The 26,284-nt window shown below is 40.5% G+C and overlaps 1 protein-coding gene across 1 annotated transcript; it reads right to left on the reverse strand.

Annotated features, from left to right (window-relative positions):
* Window positions 1–5,441: 5,441 nt before the first annotated feature.
* hsf2 (heat shock transcription factor 2) lies at window positions 5,442–25,571 on the reverse strand. The gene is made up of 12 exons (XM_026142399.2): window positions 25,148–25,571; window positions 24,643–24,751; window positions 18,918–19,045; window positions 17,479–17,603; window positions 16,652–16,727; window positions 16,147–16,208; window positions 14,851–14,929; window positions 13,425–13,555; window positions 11,995–12,282; window positions 8,355–8,457; window positions 7,455–7,521; window positions 5,442–6,772 (listed from the first exon to the last, which is right to left on the reverse strand). The coding sequence occupies exons 1-12, from the start codon at window positions 25,238–25,240 to the stop codon at window positions 6,438–6,440; spliced, it is 1,596 nt and encodes a 531-aa protein (XP_025998184.1). The 5' UTR covers window positions 25,241–25,571; the 3' UTR covers window positions 5,442–6,437.
* Between the last annotated feature and the right edge of the window lie 713 nt (window positions 25,572–26,284).

Raw genomic sequence — 26,284 nt, forward strand, 5'->3', positions numbered from 1 at the left:
TCGGTGCCGTTCACCGCTTGGCTGCCCCCTACAGGACAGTTATAGAAAACAATCCAAATCAAAACGGAACTCAAGAAAAAGGAAGAAAAATACGCAGAAATAGTCTGATAGCCCATTTCTTACAAAGAACTGTACGTGGAAAGTATTGGCTAGGCCTAATTACTTTAATCCCTCAATCAAAGAAAATATTTTCTATCATTAAACAGTTGGCTACCAATATTAAATCATGCTTTTACCTTGCAACAGACTGACCGGGATTCATGGAAAACAGACATATTTAAGTCTGAGCTTAGACATTTTTACTCTGAACTTGTTACAGAAGACAGCTTTAGTCTTTTCTTAGGCCTCTTTAAAGCATTTCCTCAGTATATGAGTTTATGGCTTGATGTGTTCCTTATAGCAAATTTGTCAAAGCCCCAGTGGTTGTCAACGTTTTTACATCATTCACTACATGCAGGAGGAAAGATTTTCACGCCACAGACAAAAACAAAACAAAGACAGAAAAGCCTAGCTGCAACTTTGTTCTGATAATAAGCACATTCACAATGAATTCTTCATTCATTTTTCTTTTAAACAAACAATAGAATAGAATAAACATTTATTATCCCACGAATTAGAAATTTGGGTGTCACACAGCTCTTATAGCAAGAGGAATATAGACACAAAGTAGTCCTATATACACAGCAACCGAAATTCGTATGCACAGATATACATACAGAGATATGTACATAAGTGTGGGGGGTGTATAAATGCTCCTGGTGAAATATACAGTGTACAAACAAGCTGCTAATGAGTAGCAGCAATTAAAAACATATGATATGTCAATTAAACTGGTGATGAGTGAGATAACCATGTAATAGAGGCTGCTGTAGAGGCTGCTCAGTACAGTCTCATACAGGGGGTGGCAGGTGTTGTCCATGATGGATGTTAGCTTAGACAACATTCTCTCCTCGCCAACCTGCTTGATGGACTTCAGTGGACAGTCCAGGACAGAGCTGGCCCTCTTGATCAGTTTATTAAGTTTCCCCCTGTCCCTCTCTGCCATTCCACCACTCCAGCAGACCACAGCATAAAAGATAGCAGACACCACCACAGTGTCGTAGAAGAACGCCTTTAAAAGAGTCCTGTTCACCCCAAAGTATCTCAGCCACCATAGCAGGTGAAGACGACTTAGACCTTTTTTGTAAAGGGGATTTGTATTTGCGGACCAATCCAGTTTGTTACTGAGGTGAACACCCAGGTATTTGTACTCCTCCACCATTTCAATGTCCAAACCCTGGATGTTCACTGATGTAGGGGGGGACTTCTTGCTGAAGTCAGTCACCAGCTCTTTCGTCTTGCTGGAATTGATATGAAGATGGTTATGTTCACACCAGCTGACAAAGTCATTGATGATGACCCCCTGTATTCCAGTTCGTTTCCCTCTGACGCCTAGTCCACAATGGCGGTGTCGTCTGAGAACTTCTGGAGATGGCAAGTGTCTGTGTTATAACTGAAGTCTGCAGTGTACAGGTTGAAGAGGAAAGGGGCAAGTACTGTTCCTTGTGGGGCCCCCCGTGCTACAGACTACCACCTCAGACTACAACAACTTTCATTTCAAACAACTTTGCAACTTTTGTCACTAGACTGTGTCATTAGTCTGCACCACTTCTTCAAAAAAGCAGCAAGTTACACAGAATGTGAACTTTGCCAGAAATGCAAAAATAAAGTTCAGTCTTAGTCTTATGAAAAAAGAAATCCAGAAACTCATGAACAGAGATGAAAAAATATATAATTTAGTGAGAGTTTAATACTTGTCACTCGTAGTGGCTGCACTGAGCCTGTGGTTGCAGGCTTGATACCGCCATTGTCAAGTCATGTTCAATGTTCAACCTAGATCTATACTTTGTTTTCAGTGAGGCTCACTCCATCTCACAGAGGTAGGACGTGCCAAATAGAAGCAGAATGCCCACAGCTTTCTATCCATGAGTGGATGCTCCCTCTCCACACCAGCCAGACTCACTCGGGGTGGGTTTCGATGATAGATTTTCTGAGTAAAATCGATTTTAGTTTGAATAACACGATATCGTTCATTAAATCCTGAGTTCATTTTTAAATATAAATGTATTTTGCCAGAAACGCCAGAATCTCAGGTTAGAGCTTTTATTTTTTTTTCCTGCTGACGGTAATCTCCAATTTTCTTTGAAAGAAGTCAAGTGTCTTATGGATGTCATTGGGGTGTAATGTCTCTGAGTGTCTTATTAATTTGTTGGGCATCATACTGTCAACTGCCAGAGTTCTCAAACATAAAATACACACCGGTCTCTTTTCATCTCCTATCACATTCACCGTGAAACCAAGAGCAAGATACACTTCATCGTATTTCCTTTTTGCCTTATTATCAGCATTTGCCTCGTTTGTCTCAGATGCAACGCATGTTTCTCGTCAGATATCTCTCCATTTTAACGACCATCCAAACCTGTGGCTGCAGCAGATGCGCATATTATTATCGCAACTGCGGTGAATTTCTTTGTTCCACTGTGAAAGTGATTCCGATGCCCTTTTTGACCTTACAGGTCGGAGCCGTTTCAGTTGTAGGTGTTATTATTGCAGGAAAGGAAATCTCTATCAGCTGGGTGGCAGATGACTGATAGAGATTTCATCCTATTATTCATAAAAGCCAAAATCTTCTAACTGGTTACAAAAAAAAAAGATTGTCCCTTAGGTCAAATCTGTTTCACCTCTCACTAAAGTGTGAATGCTAACATTGGATCACTCTTACAACAGAAGGTGATCTCAGTTCCTTCAACAGTATTTCAACAGCATGACTTTAACATCATTCTGAAGGAGGCTGGAGACAATAAGCTGAATGGACCGTGCTCAACACCTCCATTGCTGAGGCTGTTGCAAGGCACTGTGGTTGTAAGATGGTACCTGACATGGCGATAATCCATGCACTGGATGGTGGACACCAGAGGTGAAGGGTTCCCTATCAAGAATCTCATACCCAGATTCTGCTTCCTCTACAGAAGATGTCATTGGGATTAAGGAGGTCCTGGAAATTTTCCTTCCAGTCAATTTTCTTTCCAAGCTCCTTAGATTAGTGATGGCAAAATGAAGCTTTGTGAATCACTGAAGCTGGTCTTGAAAAAGGGTTTGTTACTCGAAGCTTTTCGACACCGTCCTCGCTGGTGGCATCTGGTGGCCAAAAGTATGAAGAGCAGTGCAGCTTGAATCTACAAGTTGAACTGCTTCATTATGATTGCCCACTGTACAGAGCTGAGTTGACAGCTTCTGTTTAGCATCATGTGACTGTGGCGTGGGTGTGGTCTCTGGCCGGCTGCAGAGGAGGGATGACGCAGTGAGCTCCCGGGGCGGCGCAGGGGCGGGGTGAACAGGTGTGCTGGGAAGTGAAGGTGATTGTCACTCTTTATATGTTCGCAGTGACAGTCAGAGGCGGAAGAGTGGACGTGACAGCAGAGAGCGGGAGTGACTGTGTCCCAGTGAACCTGAAACCACAGTATTAATGAAGGTATTGCTGTCCCCACACCCGTGTCCTGTGGATGCTTTACAGGACAAACGTTACAGTGACAAAACAGTGTGATATCGAAATCTATCACTTCTAGGCTTGAACATAAAAGCCTTGCTTCATCTGGTGTGGTGTGGAGGATATTTTTTGGCACGTACCAACTGAGTATCATTTAAATGTCACAGCCTGAGTATTGTTGCTGAACATGTCCCTCCTTTTATGATTGCAGTGTATCCATTTCAAAAGACTGCCTCCAGCTGGATAACACGCAATGTCACAAAACCTTAAATCATCTCAAACTAGTTTCTTGAACATGACATTGAGTTCACTGTACTCAAGTGAGCTCTACAGTCATCAGTAGTGATGGTGACTATAGAGGCCAGTAGTGTATGAAGCAGAAAACAGTGACTCCCCCGTATCACTGCGTGTATCGTGGGGCGATCGTGGCTCAAGAGTTGGGAGTTCGCCTTGTAATCGGAAGGTTGCCGGTTCGAGCCCCGGCTTGGACAGTCTCGGTCGTTGTGTCCTTGGGCAAGACACTTCACCCGTCGCCTACTGGTGGTGGTCAGAGGGCCCGGTGGCGCCAGTGTCCGGCAGCCTCGCCTCTGTCAGTGCGCCCCAGGGTGGCTGTGGCTACAATGTAGCTGCCATCACCAATGTGTGTGTGAATGGGTGGATGACTGGATATGTAAAGCGCTTTGGGGTCCTTAGGGACTAGTAAAGCGCTATATAAATACAGGCCATTTACCATCGCTTTAAGAAAAACCATGAGACTGGTGCAGCTGCTGTGTCATACTGCAGTGAGGTGCCGAATTGTGTAGAAAGCACAACTAAGATGATAGGAGACAGCCTTTAGTGCTTACTTTTTAGCTTGTTGTGGAAGAACTCCGAAGCAACTACTAATGCCATCACCCAAGTCCAGCAATATCTCTCAGAGAGCAACATATCCAGAACACAGGATCCTCTAGTATACTGGGAGTATCAGAAACATTTACCTGTACCTCTACAGATTTGCTTTAAATTTTGATGTTACTAAAACCTCTCATTCTGTAGAAAAATTTGTAAACCGTGCCTTCTGCCCTCAGATACAAATACACAAACACTCCCACTGTCACAAGCACTTCTATTTCCTGTGTTCCCACTTATACTTGCTTACAAAAAAGATCAGTAAATTTAGCATTTGACAGACTATTAGTCAATCATATGTAGTTCTCATCTAATTAATGTGAATATATACACTTCTATTTCATCATCTGCTGGTTATGTAAAGACCATTCATCACTCATTTAGTCCAGATGTTGTAGTTTAGTCTCTAAGCTTTATCCAGGTTGCCTGCAATGAATATTTAATCCAGCAGATGGTGCTATTGAACACCTACACTCTTTCAGAATCAGAATAGTTGTTATTGTAGCAAAGAAACACTGAAGAAAACTTAGGTGCAATTCTCAGCACAACAGAAGCATGGTATTAGCATGGTATCTTCACTAGCCAAGCAGTATGCATTTCCCAGATCAGGTCCTCCCTGACCTTAACTCCCAAAAAGCAGAAGTCTGAGAGCCTCTCAACAGAAAACCGCTTGACAGTCAATGCCAGGATATAATTGATTTCTTCCTGAAATCAATGATCATTTCTACTTTTCTCATATTCTTATTTGTCTTATTGTGTACAAAATGCTAAAAGGTTAAAATGCTGCTGGCCCTCAGTCTCCCAATAAATAAGGTATAAATTTAAAAATGGTAGGTGGCTTCTTTCTTCAGTTAGCACATTCACAAAATGTTCAGAAAACTTGACCTCTGTCACTGAATTTGTAGTAGGAGCACCAACTGTACTGTGCCTCATTTTGGAGCTACTGTCTGCCCGGCCGGGTGATGATAAAACAGAAATCAAACTTCTCTATGATCTATGACCACCGTTCCAAAAAACACACTGACACTTACAACAACTCAACTTTATTGTTATATACTGCTAAAGGAATGCAGGACAGATTTCGCAATATATATTTTGTATGTCTCGTGTGTGGTCGGGTGGACACAGCGCATTCTTTCCACATCTATCATATCTGTAGCATGCACACATGCTAAAGCCACTCACATATTATCATCAAGATTTTTTCTGTCTGCAGTTCTGAGAATGAAAACTATGAGCTGACTGAAGGATTGAATATTATCCTCTGTTTCCGTTTTTAATCCAGTGTTTGCCCCAGTCCTCCAGAATTCAACTGAATGTAAATGTACAAGTTACTTTCCGAGGTGTTCCCTAAACAAAACACAATCCGCAGGAATGTTGCTTAATGAAAAGTCTAAGCTCTGTGCACAAACATTAAGCCAAATATAAACAAAAACTAGAATAAATAGATTATTAAATTATATACAACAGTTTACTGTTCATCCTCACTAAAGTTGTAGAAGCAAAACTGAAGCAGTTTTCTTTAGACTACAAAGACGCTGAAGGAGATGGAACGAAAGCCAATGTATTCTTCTGTCTGTGGATCCAGCAGCACAGAGATGAACAGAGCTTATACACAAGTGATTACAATGCCTCCACTTTGTGCCTTATTTTTACATTTGAGACCTTTGATTTGAAAAAAAAATTCAAGTTCTAGAACTTGAAAGTAAAATGATCAAGTTTCAGAAATGTGGAAGTTCATTTAGCTCTTTGTGCCCCTCCCACAGATGACGAACACACCTTCCAGGATTTTCCTGGATTGTTTTCCTTACAGAACACAAAGAGAATGAGTATGGAGTAATCAGATGTGACTTTTGAGTGACTGACTATTACCCAAAGCCAAAGTCATAAATCTAAAAATGTGTCCAAACTACAGCCGCGAAGATTTTTGCTTCATTTTCTGCTGTTTAAAAGAACTCCAGAGATGAGAGGAAGTATTAACATAACTGAGGGATACAGTCTGTGATTGAAGCAGTCTCGGTGTTCACACTCTGCTAAGCTGAACTGAATCAGCTTCAGGCCCAGCAGGACTCAGTTCACATAGGTAGAACAGGGTCTCCTCACTAGCTTCTGCCTCTGTCAGGGGCTCCAGGCGAATCAGCGAGCTGCGATGTGCCTGCTTCGACTCCAAGCTGGTGTCCACTATCTCTGATGACTTCTCAGCATCAATAGAAGCCACAGAGCTGGAAGAAGGCTCATGTTGGGTGCTTGAGGAGCCTGTGTTGCTGCCGTCTATGGCTAGATCCAGGTCTGGAGGAGGAATACAGCCATCGAGGAAAGCCAACAGAGGGCAGGTGGTGTACTGGATCAGCTGCTTATCTTGTGGGGGGAGCAACAAAAAACAAACTTTAAATATATCTGGTTCAATGAAGAAAAACACGTGAAACATCCTTTACTTTTCCTAACTTTATTAACAACATAACATTAATGATCATCTGCTCATGTCATAAAGAAAAGAGCTTCAAACAATCAACACTAACTAAACTTGTGAAATATTTGAATGTCTGCTCTCTGACGCCGATTTGGAGACACAATGTTGCAGGTAGAGAGAGTTGTTAATTAATTGTAATTTTAGATATTACTCCAAATCTTAATCAGCTGCTTATTAAATAAAACCAGCAAGTTCACACCACAGTGTGGGAAATAAAAGCTTAAATGGCATTATATGAAGTATCATTAACCCTAATAAAGTGTAATGTTTCAGTAGTATCATACCAAATTAAGTACTAATCTTAGGAAGATTGTTTTGCTTGTAACTGCTTATAACAGTCTGTATTACAGATTTACAGCACAAAACAGTGACGACTTTATAGCATTAACAATCAGTAATTGCCTACAGGATACTGAAAGTACATAGTTACTGTACATCTGTTGTATTGTAATTTAGAAAATAATGACATCCATATGCATCTAACTCATTTCAGCAGTACCTTTTGGATTTGCAATATATCCAATGGCTAATTTAAAACTATCTTTGGTTCATTGTGTAGTTTATCCTTACCTGTGTTATCTTCCTCACTCTTCCCTTTGCTCACCTCTGCTGTGCTCCCTTTGGAGGGCACATTCTCCTGAAGGGTGACATCACAAGACAGAAGCTTTAAAACAGACAAAAGCTAACAGCATAGATGTAAATTAGAAGTTAGAGAACAGATTTACATGTTCAAGAACAAATATTCTTACAGACAGGGAATGAGCTGCTGCCATATGTGGAACACTTGCAAGTGTCTCTGAGAAGAAAACTGGCACGTGCAGACTGGTGCAGCTGCAGTCTCTTCTTGCCGAGTGTGCAATCGATGCTATTAGTTTACCAGTCAATCTATGTTGCCACTCTCATCTATGGCCATGGCTTTTTGGTAGTGACTAAAAGAATGAGATTGTTGATACAAGCAGAGAAAAAGAAGCTTGCTCTGTAGAGTATCTAGGCCAGATAGTGAAGAGGTTAGCAGCTTGGTCATTCAGGAAGGACTTAAAACAAAAGTCCTCCCTCCAATTGAAAGCCCTGAGATAACAGAGTCAGACACTTGACTAGAACCACCTCTTAGGTGAGGTGATTCAGGCATGTCGAAACTAAGAGGAGACACACTGGCAAGACTATGTCTCAGCCAACTTGGGAATGCCTCAGCGCCCCCTCCCCCAGAAGAGCTTGGAGGAGGTTGATGGGGAGAGGTAGGTTTGGCTTTCCTGCGTCCCAGGGATGGACAGGCAGCAGAAAATGAATGGGTGGCTCCTTCCATATTTTTACCTCAAAATACTCCCATTACATTACCTTTATAGCAGTGGAAGTACCAATGGTCAGCTTATCCAGTTTTGGATAACACATCTGATCAGTTTGACTAAGGCTAGAAACCACCAATGACCTAAGTGGGTGTTTATGATGTGTGTGTGTATAATGCTATCTTACCTCTTGAGTATCAAAATCAATGCCACACTGTTTTCCATAAAGCATGGCCTGGAAGTCCTCTAGACTGCAGTCAATACTATCCAGATAGTCCATGAGTTCCACCCTAACAAAAAAAGACAAATTCACACACGTTAAATAAAATGAATGAAATGGAACACCATATTCACATGATCACATGACCAACATGGAGTTGTAGAGTTAAAATGTGACAGCACTAGACACTTAAATGTACTACATGCCTGTTCAGCTGTCTAGAATTTGGGGAATTTGTGGTTCGCATACTGCACACAGCACACAGCACACAGCAAAGTATTTAAAATACTAAAAACAGCAACGCACATGCAATGCTTTTACAATGTTACATATGCATCTTGTGCATAATCAGCCCCCTTACAATGTTGCTTCCATGACTCTGTACAGACAGCATAAACACAGCAACATATACTGTCAGTATGGATGGGTCAATCCAGCTTGGAAGGTCAGAGCAAGGGTATGTGCTAATTAGCTAAGATAAGGTTCAGTGTAATCAGTGTTCTTGGGAAACTGTGCCTGACCAGTCTAACACATGACATTAACCATAACTGATTTCCAGTGAAAGTTTATATGGCTTGCCAAAAACAATCTGTGATTTGTGCTGCCTTGCAGAAAGTGGTACTGTTGTAGTGAAAGGGTTTGGAGAACTAAGTGGCTAATCCAAGGACAGGCTGGCTATGCAAGACATCTCCTGGATGCACTGGTACGCATCTTCTGTGATGTATCCTCAGGTGTTTCAGGTCTCGCAACATCATACACCCTCGCCCAGGCGACCCAGCCGGGGGTGATCAGGCCCCAACTTGGTACCAGTAGCTGCCCATGGATCAGCCCTCTCAATCCACAGCCACCTTGTGGCTTTCTCTGCCGCTTTGTTCACAGCCTGGATAGCCCTCTTCTTGGCTGCCCCAGCCACTCCCAGTCGGCCCAGGACTTTGCAGAGTGATTGTCCTGCAAAGCCCCTACAACCCACTTCTATGGGCTCATAGATAGGGATGGGTATCGTTTAGGTTTTATCCGATACCGGTGCCAAATCGGTACTTTTGAAACGGTGCCGGTGCTCAAACGGTGCTCAAACCGGTGCTTAAAGAATGGAGAACACAAAATTGGTCCAAAAACCTCTCATGTTCAGCTGGTTTTTTGTAAAAAGATAACAATGTTAGCCTTTTCTGCAGCTATGGGGCATATATGGCATCACTCTTGGCTGGAAGCAGTGCTTAAACAATGGAAAAAACACAAACTTTGTCCTAAAGCTCTCATGTTTAACTGTTTTCCACTTTTTCTTTGGTCATTTTAGCCTTTTTGGCCAGGGTGAAGGGAGTATCTGCCATCAAACAAGAAGACAGCCGGATGTAGCTATGATGATGTTTGCTAGTTCACCTTACATGCATTAATGTAATAACGTGGTTAGCCTACTCAACGTAAATTACACACGAACATTAAGCTACTCACGCAGAGAAGAACGGCTGCCGCTGCATCATCATCCGTCATCATTTCTGCTACACTGGCAGGGCTCGGGGCCAGGACTCTCCTCTTCGGGGTTTTTGGGGGATATTGCTAACTCCGGGTCAGATAACAGGCAACCCACGCACAGTAGATGCGCTCGGTGTGAGGTCTGGCAGCAAGCTATCATACGGCGCATTTCTGGGCTTTTAAAAAAAACGCTATGCGTCGCCAGGTGTTTCATCGGATTCGAGGTGTTACCTCCTTTGACAGTATCACAGTATCAGCTTAAAGCACTTGTTGCAGGCTGCTGAGTTTGCATATTTTGCTGTGAAGTACAGCCAGACTTTTGACCGCTTTGCCTTGGACATTTTAATCTGTAGCTCTGCTCTAACAGAACGTACGTACCTGGCCCCGCCTACTATCCTCGGAAACGTAAAATTATTGGCTAGAAGTGTATCACAGCTCAGGAAAAAAAAAAGCACCGAAATAAAGCACCGAAATGTACGCTGCTTTTCGGTCTGGTTACTACCGTTTATGTCAGAACGGCACCGGACACCGGTACCCATCCCTACTCATAGAAAGTCTTGCAGCCCCTTCCCCTGCAGTCCTGCACTAGTTCCTGGTACTTTGCACGCTTTCTCTCGTTGGCCTCTTGAATCTGCTCTTACCAGGGCACTGTGAGTTCCAGCATGATCAGATGTTTTGAGGCATCAGAAATAATGATCATGTCTGGCCAGAGGGATGTTTTTACAATGTGCCGTGGGAACTTTAGCTGGTAAACAGCTAAAGAAACCCAGTATAAATAACTAGCAGGCAGAAAACGAAAGACTTTTTTTGGCCTCCACATGGACATTTCTATAACGCCTTGTTAAAGCTAAGACATTACATGTTACAAACATGGGAAGGGTGCATTTGATACTGCACATGTAATCCAATGATAGCTTTTAAATGTAACTTCTCGTGTAGTTCTCACTTGATATTAGGCTACTCGATATTTGGCTAGCAGAATTCCAGAGTTCATTTAAATTATTTGATTACCTGGGGCAGACCTAGCTTTAAAGCGTAGTTTACATATTTCAGAAACGTAGTGATCACTGTCCCGTGGAAACATCCAGTTGTGTGTCAACTATTTAGCTATTTTTGCACAGCCTGCTCCTGGGGTCTTGCCTGGTGTGGTTAACCCCAGCCTCTATCTACAGTTTACATGTGACGTCAGAGCTACTGGTGAGAAAAAAACCCAGTATCGTGCTCCTTTGCCCTCTAGCCATCCTTTGAACATATTTGAGACTTAGCCAAAATGCCAGCTATTGGATGGCCAGTGGAGAATATCTGGTTTATTCTCCTGGTGACCATCTCTCCGCTTCTTCAAGCAGGTGGCAAAGCCTGTGAGTGTTTGTTTGGCAGCTTCCAAGTCCTCAGGTATAGACAGCTTGCTGTACTTCTTAACAAGTGCACAAGACAACCCCAACAAGGTGGTTTTACAGGTGGTAGACACAGACCATCCTTCCCGACTAATTTTACTTGAGTTCTGCTTCTTGTTAAGTGTCCATTTCACTACTTGTAGCATGAGACGGTACCTGCAGCCCAGTAAAAGTGCTGTCTCATCTTTATATACACCATCACAAGACATTTTGATGTCACCCAGCATAATCTCAAGAATGTGCACAAGATAACAAAAGACAGCCCCCCCCCCCCAAAAAAAGCATCTATCCAACGGCAAGACCAATGTCTGCTTCTTTGTGCAAAGAACAGGAGGAGCACTGCCAGAGGCCGACAAAATGACCTCTACCTGGCTACTAACATTCATGTTTCTTACCAAATCATCAGTAAAAGACTCACGAGGGCCACAAGGGTCCAACAACATTAGAGTGACCCATATTCACACACCAGTTTAACTGACTATGCATTACACTACGATGATCCCCCGCGTAGTTTGGAAGATCAGTTTTTCACACAGAAGGATCTGGGTCACAGAGTATCTTATAACCAAGGGATGACCTCAGTGTAACCAGTCAGCCATCAGTTCCACATCAGCTCAGTGCTCCATTTAAATGTTTTGTTAACATCTGAAAGGCATCGATAGTCTTATTTGAAAATAAAAGTCTCACAATCTAAACAACCAATGAAGCATCAATATTCAGTGAGAATTTCGGTTCAAACTTACTTCCCCAACAGGTTGATGTTCTGTGATATTGCTGCTCCATTCTCATTCAAGATGGAATCCATCATTTTCACGGGGTCCTCAAGACTCAGCACTGAGGGTTTATTAAGCTGTAGGGCACTACTAGTTGTTCCACTGCTGTCTAGAGTGCTGCTCCTCTGACCGTCATCTGCTGCGGCTGCCGACACAGCTTCAGTGTGTTTGAGGCCTTCTGTAATGGTGGTGCACACCTCTGTTTCAGCTGGAAGCACTGGACAGCTCTCGAGCTCTACTTCCACAATTTCGACATCGCTGAAGGAAAACATATAGAATATATTTAACTATATGAATATATTTAAAACTTAACCTAAACACAACTTTCTAAAGTCAGTGTATTGTCATTTTACTTAACTGGCAAAGACTTTATGGCACTGGTTGCCATATACATCACCAGTCTTTAAAGTAAAATATTTAGTGGGAAAATTAACACCACAATGTTGCAATAATATGCAAATTATTTCAAACCTGTATTGAATTGAAAAATGAACAAATGTTGAAAGTGAAGTGTGTTGTTTTCCTCTTTTTAAAATTTATTATCATTATTTAAAAAATTTTTTTTTAGCAAAGCAACAATAACACAAGACAAGGACATACAAAAAGGAAAACAGGACGAGGTGAAAACGAGCCACAAGTGAAAAACCTCAATTTTTGGGACAACCAAAAGCAGCTGGTCGACTGATCCAAGGGCCCGCGAAGGAACAGAAATACATCAGAAAGATTTGCTAGGTATTTACCTGTTTTTCCTAATTGTACTGGAATCTGTGGACCTCATTTTTAACAATGAGTTTAATTCCAAATTATTTTCCTTATTTCACAAAGCTTTTTCAAACTGATTGGTTGCAAATAGATTTATAGTTCTGTCATTTTGTGCTTCACATTTGATTTCTTGTTTGGTGTGTTTTTTATTTGATGCATATGAAGCGATCATGCCATGCAGAACTGCTTTTTTAGTTTCCCAAATAAGTATTTGGGGAATCATTTATGTCCACCAAAGGATGTAATTGATGCATGCAATGGTGCATCACTCTTTACACTTTAAGTGTGACAAACATATTTAAAAAAACAAACAAACAAACAAACAAAAAAAAAAAATTGGGGGGGAATCAAATAGTTTTTCACACCACTGTAACTACTTCACAGCTACAAAGAGCTCAGCAAGTATGATGGGTCTTGTTTGGTAGCAACATGTCATGTAATGACACTATATAGATTGTATTGATGCAAACTGACTATTCCATTGTTCAGTGTAGCAGGTTGGAGTACCAATTCAACATCTTCAAAGGCACTTGACAGAGCAAAGCACACCTCTACTACAGCTGTTAAGATGTTACCATCTGATGTTATAAGGGCAGAATGCTAATGCCTTTCAAGAAGTCTTAGGTAAATCGTCTTACCCTTGCTCGTAGGCTTGTGACTCTTCTGTGATCTCCGACGTTACCTCTCCATCATTCTCAGGCAAGTCACAGATAATGACATCATCAGACAGCTCAGAACCCTTTACGCCATTGATACTACTGACAGAGGACTTAACACGGGGCACAGAGAGATTCATGACTTTAGAAAAGATTGTTTACAGAGCTCTTACAAGATGATATAATCAACATGCCAATGCTCAACTTTAGGACCACGCACGCACGCACGCACGCACGCACGCACGGCAAGGTGAACAAAACCCTTAAAGCGGAACATTTCAACTTTAAATTGCAAAGAATTTGGGAATATCATCATCTGTTGTTCATAGTCTTAGATGAATGAAATCTGTACGCAGAGAAAAATATAAAAGCAAATTTTGAATAGTCAATAACTTTAGGCACTTAGAGCCACAGCCTCAAGAGTAGACAGTTCTGCTGTGGCAATCACTGCCTGCACAAGCACATCTGTGACCAACGGTCAGGGGCAGAGTTCTTCACTGCATCTACAAATACAACTTAAAACCTTAGTATGCAAAGAACAGCAAAACTGGGATCCATCCCAAAAAAAATAAATAAAACAAACTGTTTTGAATTTGTATTTGATCATTTAGTGTGACTACTGCTCAGGACGTCCAGCACACTTTCTATTAAATTAGAAGGTGAGTGATTCAGTCTGGCTCCTCTAGTTTGAGTCCCTGAACTACCCCAAAGCATCAGTTTATAGTGAGTGTGAGTGTTTGTGTGCTTGGCAAAGTACTTGGACAGAGAATGAAGTGCCTGTATGACAGGATTTGTGAATGGATGAATGAGGCTTGTAGTTATAAATATACTTCTCTTACTCTAATTTTACCAAAAAGTTAATAAATACATTCATTCTTACATGGAAAAACTCAGTACCTCTCTAAATTAATCAGACCATCAGATTAATTGAATTACAATCAGGACTTTCAAACTAAATGCCAAGAACCTGTGTCAACACAGGAAGCCAGTCGCTTGTCTTGTATTGCTTTGGTTTGGTTAGTTGCTGCAAATCAGCTACAGCAACATGCTGAAGACTAAGGCCAGCCACATAAAAAAACTACATATTAAAGAGACCCACAAGAGCAGCAGCTCGTGATTGACTTGTTAATGAGATAGTACTTGGTGTTGTTATCCTGAAATACACGTTACCATTGTGATTGTAAAATTAATTATGTTCAGTTAGATAAAATATTTGCAATGGCTAACATTATAGAAATTTTCATTTTTCTGCTGTGGTACAAAGTTGGGTATTGAGTTCAGAGTTACTGTATTGGTAATCATACAGGAAACATTTCTGGTATCACTAGACTTCTAATTTATTTAAGGCAGCACTTAAAAAAAATACTTTTGAAAAGCATAATGTGAACAGTAACCATTCTTTACTGACCTGTTCAACACACACTTTGTCATCATAGATCTGGTGAATGAATTTGGGCTTCTTCCCATTGCCATTCATAAGAATGGGCCTGTTTAAAAACAAAGACAAAAACTGTGATATGGTAGTCCTTTGGAAAACATCTTTATTGTTAAAAGTTCTTATTTGTTGTACCATTGTATTTAATGGCCAACCCTTTGTTGAAAACCAAACTAATATTTTATGTCACTAGTAATCAATAAAAAAGCAGCTTTATCATTTGTATAATTTAAACTCACAAAAAGTTACACTTTGAAACACCTACAACAGTAACTTTATTAGTATGATATTAGTGTTATACTAGTGAATTATTTTTATCACATACGCCTTACATAAAACTGACAACCCCACTTCCAAAATGTAATTCAATTTTCTTTTGCCTCGAGGCGCCTTGTACAGTAAGTATAAATGCCCTACAATAATACAAAGAAAACCCCAACAATCATATAACCCCCTTTGAGCAAAGCCCTTTGAAACAGTGGGAAAGAAAAACTCCCTATTAACGGGCAGAAAACTCCAGCAAAACCAGGCTCAGGGAGGTGTGGCCATCTGCTGCGACCGGTTGGGATGAGGGGATGAAGACAATATGAAGACCAAAGATGAATATAACTAATAATTAAATGTAGAGGTGTATAAACACATAGTGAGTTTAGTCAAAAAGAAACCCTGCATCATGGGAATCCCCCAGCAGCCTAGACCTTTAGCAGCTTAACTAAGGAAGGATTCAGGATCACCTGATCCAGCCCTTACTATTGTATACTGTCAAAATGGAAAGTTTTAAGCCTAATCCTAAAAGTAGAGAGGGTGTCTGTCCTCAGTAGTCAACATCACTACAGGATTAGTCGTCTGCTTGCCCACCACTGGTGTCTCCAGTTGGTTAGCCATCACCAGTCTGTCTGTATCTGTAAGTACCACAGGATCCTAGCCTGGGGACCCTTACTGGAAACAGTAAGGGTACTTTATCCACGAGCAGTCTTACTTACCGCTTACCACACAGTTTTTTTCCCCTCCCTAAATTACATCTTGACCGTTACTTTTGTTACTATTTATTTATCTTTAACACACAAGGTTTTTGGCAACTTATTAGTATAGGGGTGGTCATCTACTAATCAGAAGGTTTGTGGTTTGATTCCTTACTGTGCCAGTCTGCATGGGCAAGATACTAATTCCAAGTAAGCACTTACAGCAGAGCAGAAATGCATTAAATCAGAACCAGTCCATTTACTATGTATAGCTACTTACTGTAAAGAATTAACACTGTAAACTCACCTTTTACGTTTTAAATTCAGGATGCGGTTGTTCTGCACCAATGTAACAATAAAATGGAGCAACTGAAAAAAAGACCAGTATGAAAAATTCAAGCCTGACATGAACACTTCATCGCTTTTCATCTCTGTATTTTTAATACATGCTGATAAAGGTTTTACGTCTGGCTGCTGAAAAATTAGGTGGTAAAAGAAACGGGATAAATCACTAAAAAACTTGTTTAGCTTTCAATGTACCAAGTAATTAGAAAGAGTCTTTTAATAGAATAGAATAGAATAGAATTCAACTTTATTGTCATTGCACATGCACAGGTACAGGGCAATGAAATGCAGTTTGCATCCATCCAGAAGTGCTTTAGTGATAATAACATATCAACAACATAACATGAATAATAAGGCATAATATTATGACATTTATTACAAAAGAAGTTCAACTTTAAATTCAGTATAATCTAATGAAGATACAATCATAACTTATGAATACAGTTCCAAATCATATGACTGCTGACCTTTTTGATGAGCTGTTGTTGGTGGGCATGTTTCTGTCTCAGATCTGATAACTCTCGCCACAGAGACTCGTTCTCTCTGAAAAATACGATTTTTGCAGTCAACAGATTGGACTACAGGACCAGCTGTCACCTGTAAGATTCAGTATTCGATTACACAGTCTTGCATTCATGTAAGAATTCCTTCCTGATACACTGATCAAACACAATCGGGTTATTACATCTCAAATCAGCACGAGCTTACTGCTCAACTCTCTCTGATCTGCATAACAATTTTAATGGAACATATATAGTTTATCTATTTTAACTTCAAATATAAAACACTTTAAGAGATGTGTTTTCATGCCTTTGTTCTGGCACAAACAGGAATATCTCAAAGGTATATTTTTTGACTTATTTCTCCTAAATGACAGGTCCTGGTGCATTTTGATAGCAGGAAAGACGAGTGAAAATTACAGGCTTTTATGCGCAATGGCCATTGAGATGTTCACTTTGAAACACTGCCAATGTGCAAAAAAGAAACAATGTTTTAAAAGTGGATGGAACAATTTAACTTTCTGGTGAGAAACCTGTTATTTAGTTGGGTGTTACTTTAACATGTAACTACCACTTCATCCAGCAGGCTACACGACCAAGCTCTGTGATTGACGGTGACCTGTTCAGAACATACATAGTGTCAGGTGTGATAGGTTTCTGTATTTTTGTTGTGTTAAAAAAATGATACCAATAACAATAAGAAATACAAATGACTATTTACTGACCAAAACCTTTACATGCAACTTCTCCAGATGTGTTGGTTTGCATCTGTTGGTTTAAAGCCCTACACTCACCTCTTGAGTGTTGCCAACAGGGCATCGATGTTCTCCTGTTTGCTGTGAACACTTTGAACACTTGCCAAAATCTTGGTCAGGTCTTCCTGTCGAATCTTGTTGTCCTCTGGTCGAGCATTAGAAACCTGAAAAACATAAAGCATGACTAAGTCTTGTGCTTAAAGGACAGCAAAGTTGTGATCTGCCACAATGGATCAGAAGACTGAGCAGATGGTTTCATCAACAAACTCTCTCTGAGATGATTTAGCACAGCTGAGACTATTTGCGAAGTAACAGTTGTTACTGTCGTCCTTGTAATGACACTAAACAAATAGAGGGGTCCAAATGTGACTGTGGTATAGGCTAAATGTAAAAAAAAAAAAAAATTTTGGAATGACATTTGAATTTTCTGACTGAAAATCATTTTTTGATTCAGAAAAAAAGGAAATGGTTTGCAAAATACTTTGTTCCATATTTACTTCCTAAAACAAGGCAGCATTTCAATCGACTGGAGCTTCTTAACACATGGTTGTGTATGATAAATGGAAATGGACTGGTTCTTATATAGCGCTTTTCTACCCCGAGCACTCAAAAACACAACTTGCCTCATTCACACCAGCGCCTCTTTCTACACTATCAGAGTCTGGCTGCACGTTGCATTACCATTTTCTGGAAATCCCCCAGAGATCAGGAAAAAAACAAAACATGGGTGCTGGCCAGCGGTACTCCTCAGCCTCCTAGTAGATGCACCTATGGTATCAATTTCAAAATCTTACATCGCTTTGTTAGCAATCACCTGATTTTCAGAAAACTTGAATTCTGACCTTGACCTTGAGGTCGAGGTCACTAAGATTTTAACTGCTCCATGATTTTTAGTAGATGCATCTATGGCATCAATTTCAAAACCCTAGGTGACTTCCTTCTTGGGTTATTGCATTCACAAATTGGCGTGTCCATGTTGCCAGCCTGCCCCGCAGGGTGACAATATCACATGAGCTTTTCACAGCTGAAGGGTAAAAACGTTTGTTCCTTATGCTACTAAGGATTATACCCTCTTATGTTACTCTTCACTGTTTTACAGTTAGTGGAAAAATGTCAGAACTCTCATATCATGGAACTGTAGTTCAGCAGCCTCAGTTTATCAGTAAGAAGCACACAATTTCAAATGGACTAAAACAAATTCCCTGACAAACTTGAAAGTGTCTTCTCTCAACCTAACTAGAAGACAATGGAAGCTGTCATTTGCATCTTACATTTAGACTCCTAATGAAATTGTATACATTTGAAAAATATGATGGTGAAGGTCAGGAGGTTTCCAAGGAGCAGGAGGATGTTTTTGACAAACAACAATCAATTTTTTAAGTCATCAAGGTTTGGGACTCATAGATACTGGCAGCTGTCTGAATCATGGGGGTAACTTTAGCTACATTTTTACATGACACAATGGTGGAAGACACCACCTTCCTCTTGATGTTCTCCAACAGATCATCTTGTCCTTGTCTGAAGTAGGGGTGCTGAAATTCCACTGGACCGTCTCTCTCCTGTTTCACAATGCCTGTATCAATGTGCATCACCTTACGGAATCCATCTACACACAGACACAAAGAACAGGGAAGAAAAACAAACAATCAATTGACCCTGGATTTCAAGTATATATACAGTATACTGACACTTGTACAGTCATACGATCAAAAACCAAAAACTTAAAATTATATCATAGATTTCAGTGTTTTGTGACTTTTGCCCCCTCTAAGTCCATAGCTTGTAGTCACGTGACTGACTCGATGCCTGGTGGGAGCTCCACTAATTACCCTATTATTCTAAGGTATTTACCTTACAGTATAAAAACAAAAGCAAGTGCTGCTGTGATTTGGACGATAGAAATAAAATAAAATTTTGTTGAATTTATTAAAAGTTAACAGTTTGAAAGACAAAATATTTTTACTATATGAAGGTGATTCTCAAAGAGCTATGAGCTGAAAAGTTGGCAGGATCGGGTGCAGCATTTCTTTTAAGAATAAAAAAAAAAAAAAATCTAAATTTGAGAAAACTGGACAAGTGACCCGAGGACACTCGCTCAGGGGAAGAGCCACCACTGAAACCCACAGGAGACCCGCCCAGTTCCAATAATTCACTCCATGGATGATACACTCAGCCTTTGACCACGTGATGGAAACTGATGGTCAAACGGTGCGCCCTGATGGAACGCTGACAATGGCCATATGGCACATTACAACCCAATGGCTGGTTGTTGTTACAGCAACACGGCCAAGCGTCCCTTGATGTTATTAGTATGCGACACAAACGCTACAACAAAGGTGGACGTCGAGGCGATGAGTTACCTGCTGCTCGCTATGTGGCTTTTTGTCAGATGACCACAGCATTGTTTTTCTTGCCATTTTCCTTGTTGCTGGGTTTCAAAAATGGCAGCTTTGATTTTTGAGAACAAGACTCTCTCATGACTCATCGAGTGACGCCACTGATTAGCCAATGGGTGGCATGGAGTCTTTTTACACCAGATTTCAGTACCTTCTCAGATCACTTTGGAGGTACTATTTTAGTACCTGGTACCAGGTACTATGGCCTAACCCTGAATACAATGGCATTTAGAAACATGCCCTGCCCTACAGGTTAAAAGACAAAACATAAAAGACAAAACTGTTCAGAAAGAATTGGTAGAAATGCTGAAAATGGGAGTCACAGAACTGTCACACAGTGCCTGCTGTAGTCCCGTGATTCTAGCCAATTTTATTGTTACATTGGTGCAGAACAACCGCATCCTGAATTTAAAACGTAAAAGGTGAGTTTACACTAGGGCTGGGCCATATTATACCGTTCACGGTAATACCGGTATAATGTTAGGCAATGATAGGAAAATGAAATGAGTAAAACGCGCATGCGCAGTGCCTTTGTTTTCATACGCACATGGCCGATTGTTGAGTGAAACAGATGAACCAGAATTGGTTTGTAAAAATGGTGCAACTTCAGTGATGTGGAACTGGTTTGGTGTTTGTCCGTCAGATACACGACAAAGCACATTTTTTTGCAGAACATGCAAGCGGCCGTTGTTATTGTCGTATTTGTCGGACTAAGATGCTCTTTAGTCTGGTAGTAATCTGAGTCCTAAACTCCGTATGCTTCAGGTCAAACGAACACTGCAGCATCACTGAGAGTTAAAAACTGTCTAAATTCTTTCATCTTTAATAAAACGATCAGCATTGCTGCTTTACCAGGTGTAACTATGAAGTTTAACTTCCAGGCATCCATGAAAACAAAATTTATTACATTTAACGGAGTTAGAAGTTAGCAGGAAGCTAGCGGAACTTAGCTCGCTAGTTACCTAAGCATGATATAGCATGTTCTGACTGAGAGATTTCTGAAAAAATTCAAACGTACAGCTCTGCTATCACTTCCAACATAAATGAAGACAGGAAACTAAACAGCAGTGACGTTTGTAGGGTTACTGAAGTTGGGCTAACTGGTATATAATGATGTGCTACGTGATCGCTAGCGACACAGCTATGTTAGCATAACATAAACAGTGAAGCTGGAGGACGAACACTAACACTTTTCCACTTATAAAAGTTAACGTTAAAGTTCCTGATAGTTAGAGACAAATGCAATCGCATGGCAGGATGCTGTAAATGGACCAAACTTCAGTCAGGAGAACAACTGAGATAATTCATCCACAATACGAGGTTAGCCATTAATATACTGCAACAACATGGGAATAGCGCAGCTGCCAGAGAATTCAACATTAATGAATCAATGGTACAGAAGTGGAGGAAGCAAGAAGAATGAGTTTAATAAAGTTTGATTTATCTGACTGCTTTGTTTCGCTTAATGTGCCTTATAATCCCGTGCACCTTATGGTCCGAAAAATACGTACTGCACACTGCAGTTTAATGTTGCAAAGCACCTCTTTTTAACTTCAGTGGATATTATACATGGTTATGCTCAGGATATGTCAGCCCATTTCTACTGGAAATGCCTTTTGGTTAAACTTTCAGCAAGGAATTTGCATTTGCACTGTTACATTTTTATAAAGCTTTAATGTACATAAAAACCAGCTTCTTGTTTAAGTGGAAATAAATGGAAGGTTGTCTTTTTGTGCTAGTAATGTTGTGGAGTTGTATTTTGTCTCGCATCAATTATATCGTCAGTTATATCGTTATTGCAAATTTTCAAATATATATCGTGATAAATACTTTTGGCCATATCGCCCTGCTCTAGTTTACAGTGTTAATTCTTTACAGTAAGTAGCTATACATAGTAAATGGACTGGTTCGGATATAATGCATTTCTGCTCTGCTGTAAGTGCTTACTTGGAATTAGTATCGTGCCCATGCAGACTGGCACACTAGCCAGTGACTGAGCATGGCACTGAATAGATTGTCTCCTAGGAAGCAGGTAATACTTGCAATATGCCATGTGGTTACTATACTATCCAGCAGTCTCTAAAATTATCCCAAGTGATAAGGAAATGAGACTAGGAGTGAAATAATACATCATACTGATTGCTTTTGCAATAAGGTCAGGGCTCGCAAAATCGCTAGCCCGACGTCCCAGGGCTAGCGATTTTTCCAGTCGGGCTACCAAAATCTCTCTCTGCCCTGCCCGTTGGGCTATTGTAGGAAGGAAAAATATATGTCAATGCTTTTGCATTCTTTCGGAAATGTAGCTGGGTAATTATGTCATTGGCATCGGTGAGCCACTGTCAATATGTGACATATTGAAATCGCGTTTGAATTTGCGCTTGTTTTTTGCTTTCACTTTGCAATTGCGCGAACTGTGTATAGAGAGCGACAGTACTGTTTGGTGAATGACGATAATTTGTGCACCAATTCCTCTGACATCGTCTTATCAATCGTTAGCTTACTATGCAAACATGACAAGTGAAATCTCCCGCAGCTTAAACATGTGCACAGAGAATCGCTGAGCGTTATGTGAGTGCGTGTGTAAAAGCAGCAGGATATATATTTTAGTTCTGCTGAGCCAAATAAGACAGGTCAGGGTGAAGAAGTGACAGCCAAAGAAAAGCTTACCACAAAACGGAAAAGTTATGACAAATCAGACTATAAGGCAAAAAGAAAGTGCAGCTTTATGGTTTCATGGACAAAAGAATTTCTGTGGCTGCAATATGACGAGCTAAATAACCAGGGGTGCACATAAGTGGTCCGCAGGTGCGCATTCGCTGTCAAAATAAAAAATGCGCACAAGATAAGAAGTTGCAACGCGTGTTTGCGTACACAGGATTTTCTGGAGGAGGACAGACATTTGTTTAGAACTCTTAAAGATATCGAAGAAGCTCCTTTAAGATAAGACAAGACAAGACAAGATAAGATAAGATAAGATAAGATAAGATAAGATAAGATAAGATAAGATAAGATAAGATAAGATAAGATAAGATAAGATAAGATAAGATAAGATAAGATAAGATAGAACTTTATTAATCCCTCGGGTGGATTCCTCTGGGAAATTCGACTTCCAAAAAGCACAGCAACGACCGAAGTCATTTAAGCAATTACTGTGATGTTCCTCCACCTCCAAAGAAATGTCAGAAGGAGTCCGAACCACAAAAGAAGCACGTATTCTCGGAAAAGTGGTTGCAGGAGGTGAGCTGGCTTCAAACAAACGATGAACGCACAGAGATGTGGTGCAGAATGTGCCGTGAAAATCCCACTCTAGCGGACAAAAACAGTGCTTTTTATATGGACGCAAACGCACGTTGCAACTTCTTATCTGGTGCGCTTCTTTTATTTTGACAGCAAATGCGCACATGCGGACCACTTATGTGCACCCGTGTAAATAACATAATGTTCTGCCGGGTGTGTTGTTGGTTTTCCCTCGATTTCTGAGTCGACAAGCGCCTTTGTTACTGGGACCAGTCATTTTAAGAAAGGCCCCCATTAGAACCCATGAGAAATGCAAGAAATGCATTATTGCTCAGTCTGCAATATCTTTCCCAGAACAAACACCAATTGCAAATAACATACTAAAAATAAACCTGAAAATCAGTTTAAAACAGCGTACTATGTTGCAAAGAGTGAACTACCACTGGCAAAATTTAGCAGTCTTTGCAAACTTCAAAAAGCAAATGGCCTAGATCTTGGTTCCACTTGCCTCTTACCCGTGACTTCAGTGGAAATTTCAAATTCAGGATCTGACACAGACTGATTCATGTCCTACACAGTTCTTACAAGTTCATAGAAGTTTCTGTTCAATTAGAACCAAGTATTTGAGTTGATGATTGTAATTTTTATACAATGTTGTAATTTGTGTTTCAACAATTTTTTGATTAATGTTTTGTTTCCTTTACAATATTATACTTTAATGTATAATATTGTAAAGGAAACAAAACAATCAAAAAATTGCTCTCTTTTTTATTTGGGCTACTTAAATTTATTTTGGGCTACCAAAATTGAAGAGTCCCTGCCCGAAGGGCTACCAGGGATTTTGAAATTTTGCGAGCCCTGAAGGTCATGGATAAGATGAAGCAAAATACGTTGTTGTTTTTTTTTAATGCAACTGCTCTAAAAACACTACCCTATCAGTTTCACTTACTTAACACTTCATTAACCTTTATAAGGGGGTACCTACAAAAAAGGAGGACAAACGGAATGCCGTCATAAAGCTATTGTGATATGTCACAGAACAACAGTTTCAGGGACAACTTCACCAACAAGGTGCATGGAGTATCTGAAAGACTGAAGCTCATGCTACACTTGTAGTGAAGCCAACAGCTTTATTACGACCATGGCATGTGACTCTGATAAATGCCACAGGACATAAGTTGATGTATCGCAGCCTACTCCATGGTTCCCACCCTAAATCTGACTATAATAACTTAAAATGTGAAAAAACAAAGGCATATAACAAACAACTGTGAAAGTAATCTGCAAATTAGTTGTAATCAATGGCGGTCTTGATATTGTCCATGCATTTTTGCTAGGTGGTCTAGTGGATGGGTGTTTAAACAATAACCTGATTGTGATCTTTGCACAGAAATGAATGAAGTGAACTGACATGTGTGTTACTACTTACAAAGCACCTGCGTAGCTGTCTAATACACAAAAAGCCAAATTCAAACAAACTTCTTCAGCAGAAAAAAGGACACCTTTCAGAAGCAGAATGCGTTTGCTTTGACAGCTACAGACCAAGATGAGGTAACGAAAGCATTCTTACACATGTTGAGCTGCCTGATGAAACTGGCCATGTTATTGTGCTTGAAAAACTTGGGGAGGATCTCTTTGGCGAAGCGCTGCTCATCCAAAACTAGAAAGCTGTTGCCCTCCTGGAAAAAAAAAATCAACACTACGACAGTGAGAACGCACCTTCAAGGACAACTGGAACTATTTTAGCGTGTACGTAATTACACACAAACACAATTATCAACCTGTAGAGGCCAAAATTTGAAACTGATCCTCGCATGCAGGGACTGGTTCTGTATGCGTAGGCTAGCTAAGCAGCAGACACGCAGCAAAGAAAAATTACTGGCTAGCTAATAGTTTGTTTTTAGCTTTGCACAATGCAATTTGTCGAATACATGTTATGAAAATCAAGGATGATCACATCCTGTTGTTAATTTTGATTACCGTTTTTTAAATTAAGGTTATTCTCGCTAGCTAAATGTTTTGTTTGCTTTGGCATTTAAAACTAGCATGCTAGCTGTATGCAGCTTTAACTTTACCTGACTCCAGCAAATAAATTCATTGGTGTCTGTGTCCTCGACCAACGTCCACAATTTAGTGAGGAAAGCTGGGACATTCGAGTTGTGTTTCATATTGCCAATTTAACGACAGGTACACTTCGAAATTTAAAAACCGTAATATAAGGTTTGTTTTGTAGCCTATAAAAACGCTGGTCAAGTCTTGCTTTAAGGAAAACGCCAATGGCGTACAACTTCCGGTTCTAGTAAGCAGGAGCTGATTGGTCAAAAACGATTTTACGTAAGCCTTCTCACGTGGAGTTTCATGCAAACAAAAGAGAGGCTTTGCACATCGGTCTCCGTCAAGTCCATCGTTTACTTTTTTAAGGGGGGGTTCCAGACTCTACTCGGAAATCTCGATTGGTCCCGCAAACGTGTCCGTCCATGTACACGTTTCCGATAGGACGGGGAGGGTGCGGGGATCACCCAGCCCGTGCTCACGTGCAATCCAGCGGCGGAGCCAGGAAATTCTCAGTGGGGTGGTCAGGATGGATCGCTGGCATACATGTTTCACAACCACCACACACCTGCAATATTTGGAATGCAGGTAGTGGTGAAAAAGATCAAATAACTGTTGTACTTATATCGTGCAGATAAAATAACAAAGAACCATGCACTATACAAATGTAGCACAATTTACAGACAGTTGTAGTGTGTGTGTGTCACTACTGTTCTGAGAGGAGATTTCCTTAAAGAGCAATGAAAAGTTATTCATTCATTCACAAACAAAAAAGAAAATCAAAGTACATTCTGGTATCAGTACCAGAATGTACCTGAGAATAAATGAATAAGTGTCATGAAACATGGTGTATTTTGATTAATAGTACTACTGTGGTTGTTGCATATTATTGGAGTAGATGTTTATACGGCGAGCTGTCCAGGGTGCACCCCACCTCTGACCTTATGGCAGCTGGGATAGGCTCCAGTTGTGACCATGAAATGGATAAGTGGAAGAGAATGGATGGATGGAAGTTATGTACTTGATTAATCTACAGCATTACATCATATTTTATAAGGACGTTATGTGCCTGTCTCATCTTTGCCAGGTTGGTTCCTGCTTTTTTTTCTCTCCCAGTGTAAAGGAGTGTAAAAACTGGCTCAAGGCTGTCTTTGTTGGAA

The sequence above is a fragment of the Astatotilapia calliptera genome, chromosome 15, assembly GCF_964374335.1.
Source record: "Astatotilapia calliptera chromosome 15, fAstCal68.1, whole genome shotgun sequence".
Taxonomy (NCBI): Eukaryota; Metazoa; Chordata; class Actinopteri; order Cichliformes; family Cichlidae; genus Astatotilapia; species Astatotilapia calliptera.

Bases quoted from the DNA above. Each gene is read 5' to 3' on its own strand.
- hsf2 (XM_026142399.2), bottom strand. From the start codon at position 25,240: ATGAAACACAACTCGAATGTCCCAGCTTTCCTCACTAAATTGTGGACG. The intron at 16,728-17,478 runs GTGAGTGTAGGG...CGTATTTTTCAG, and splicing joins CTGTTGGCAACACTCAAGAG to AGAGAACGAGTCTCTGTGGC. The intron at 16,209-16,651 runs GTCAGCAGTCAT...TCTTTTTTTCAG, and splicing joins AACAACAGCTCATCAAAAAG to TTGCTCCATTTTATTGTTAC.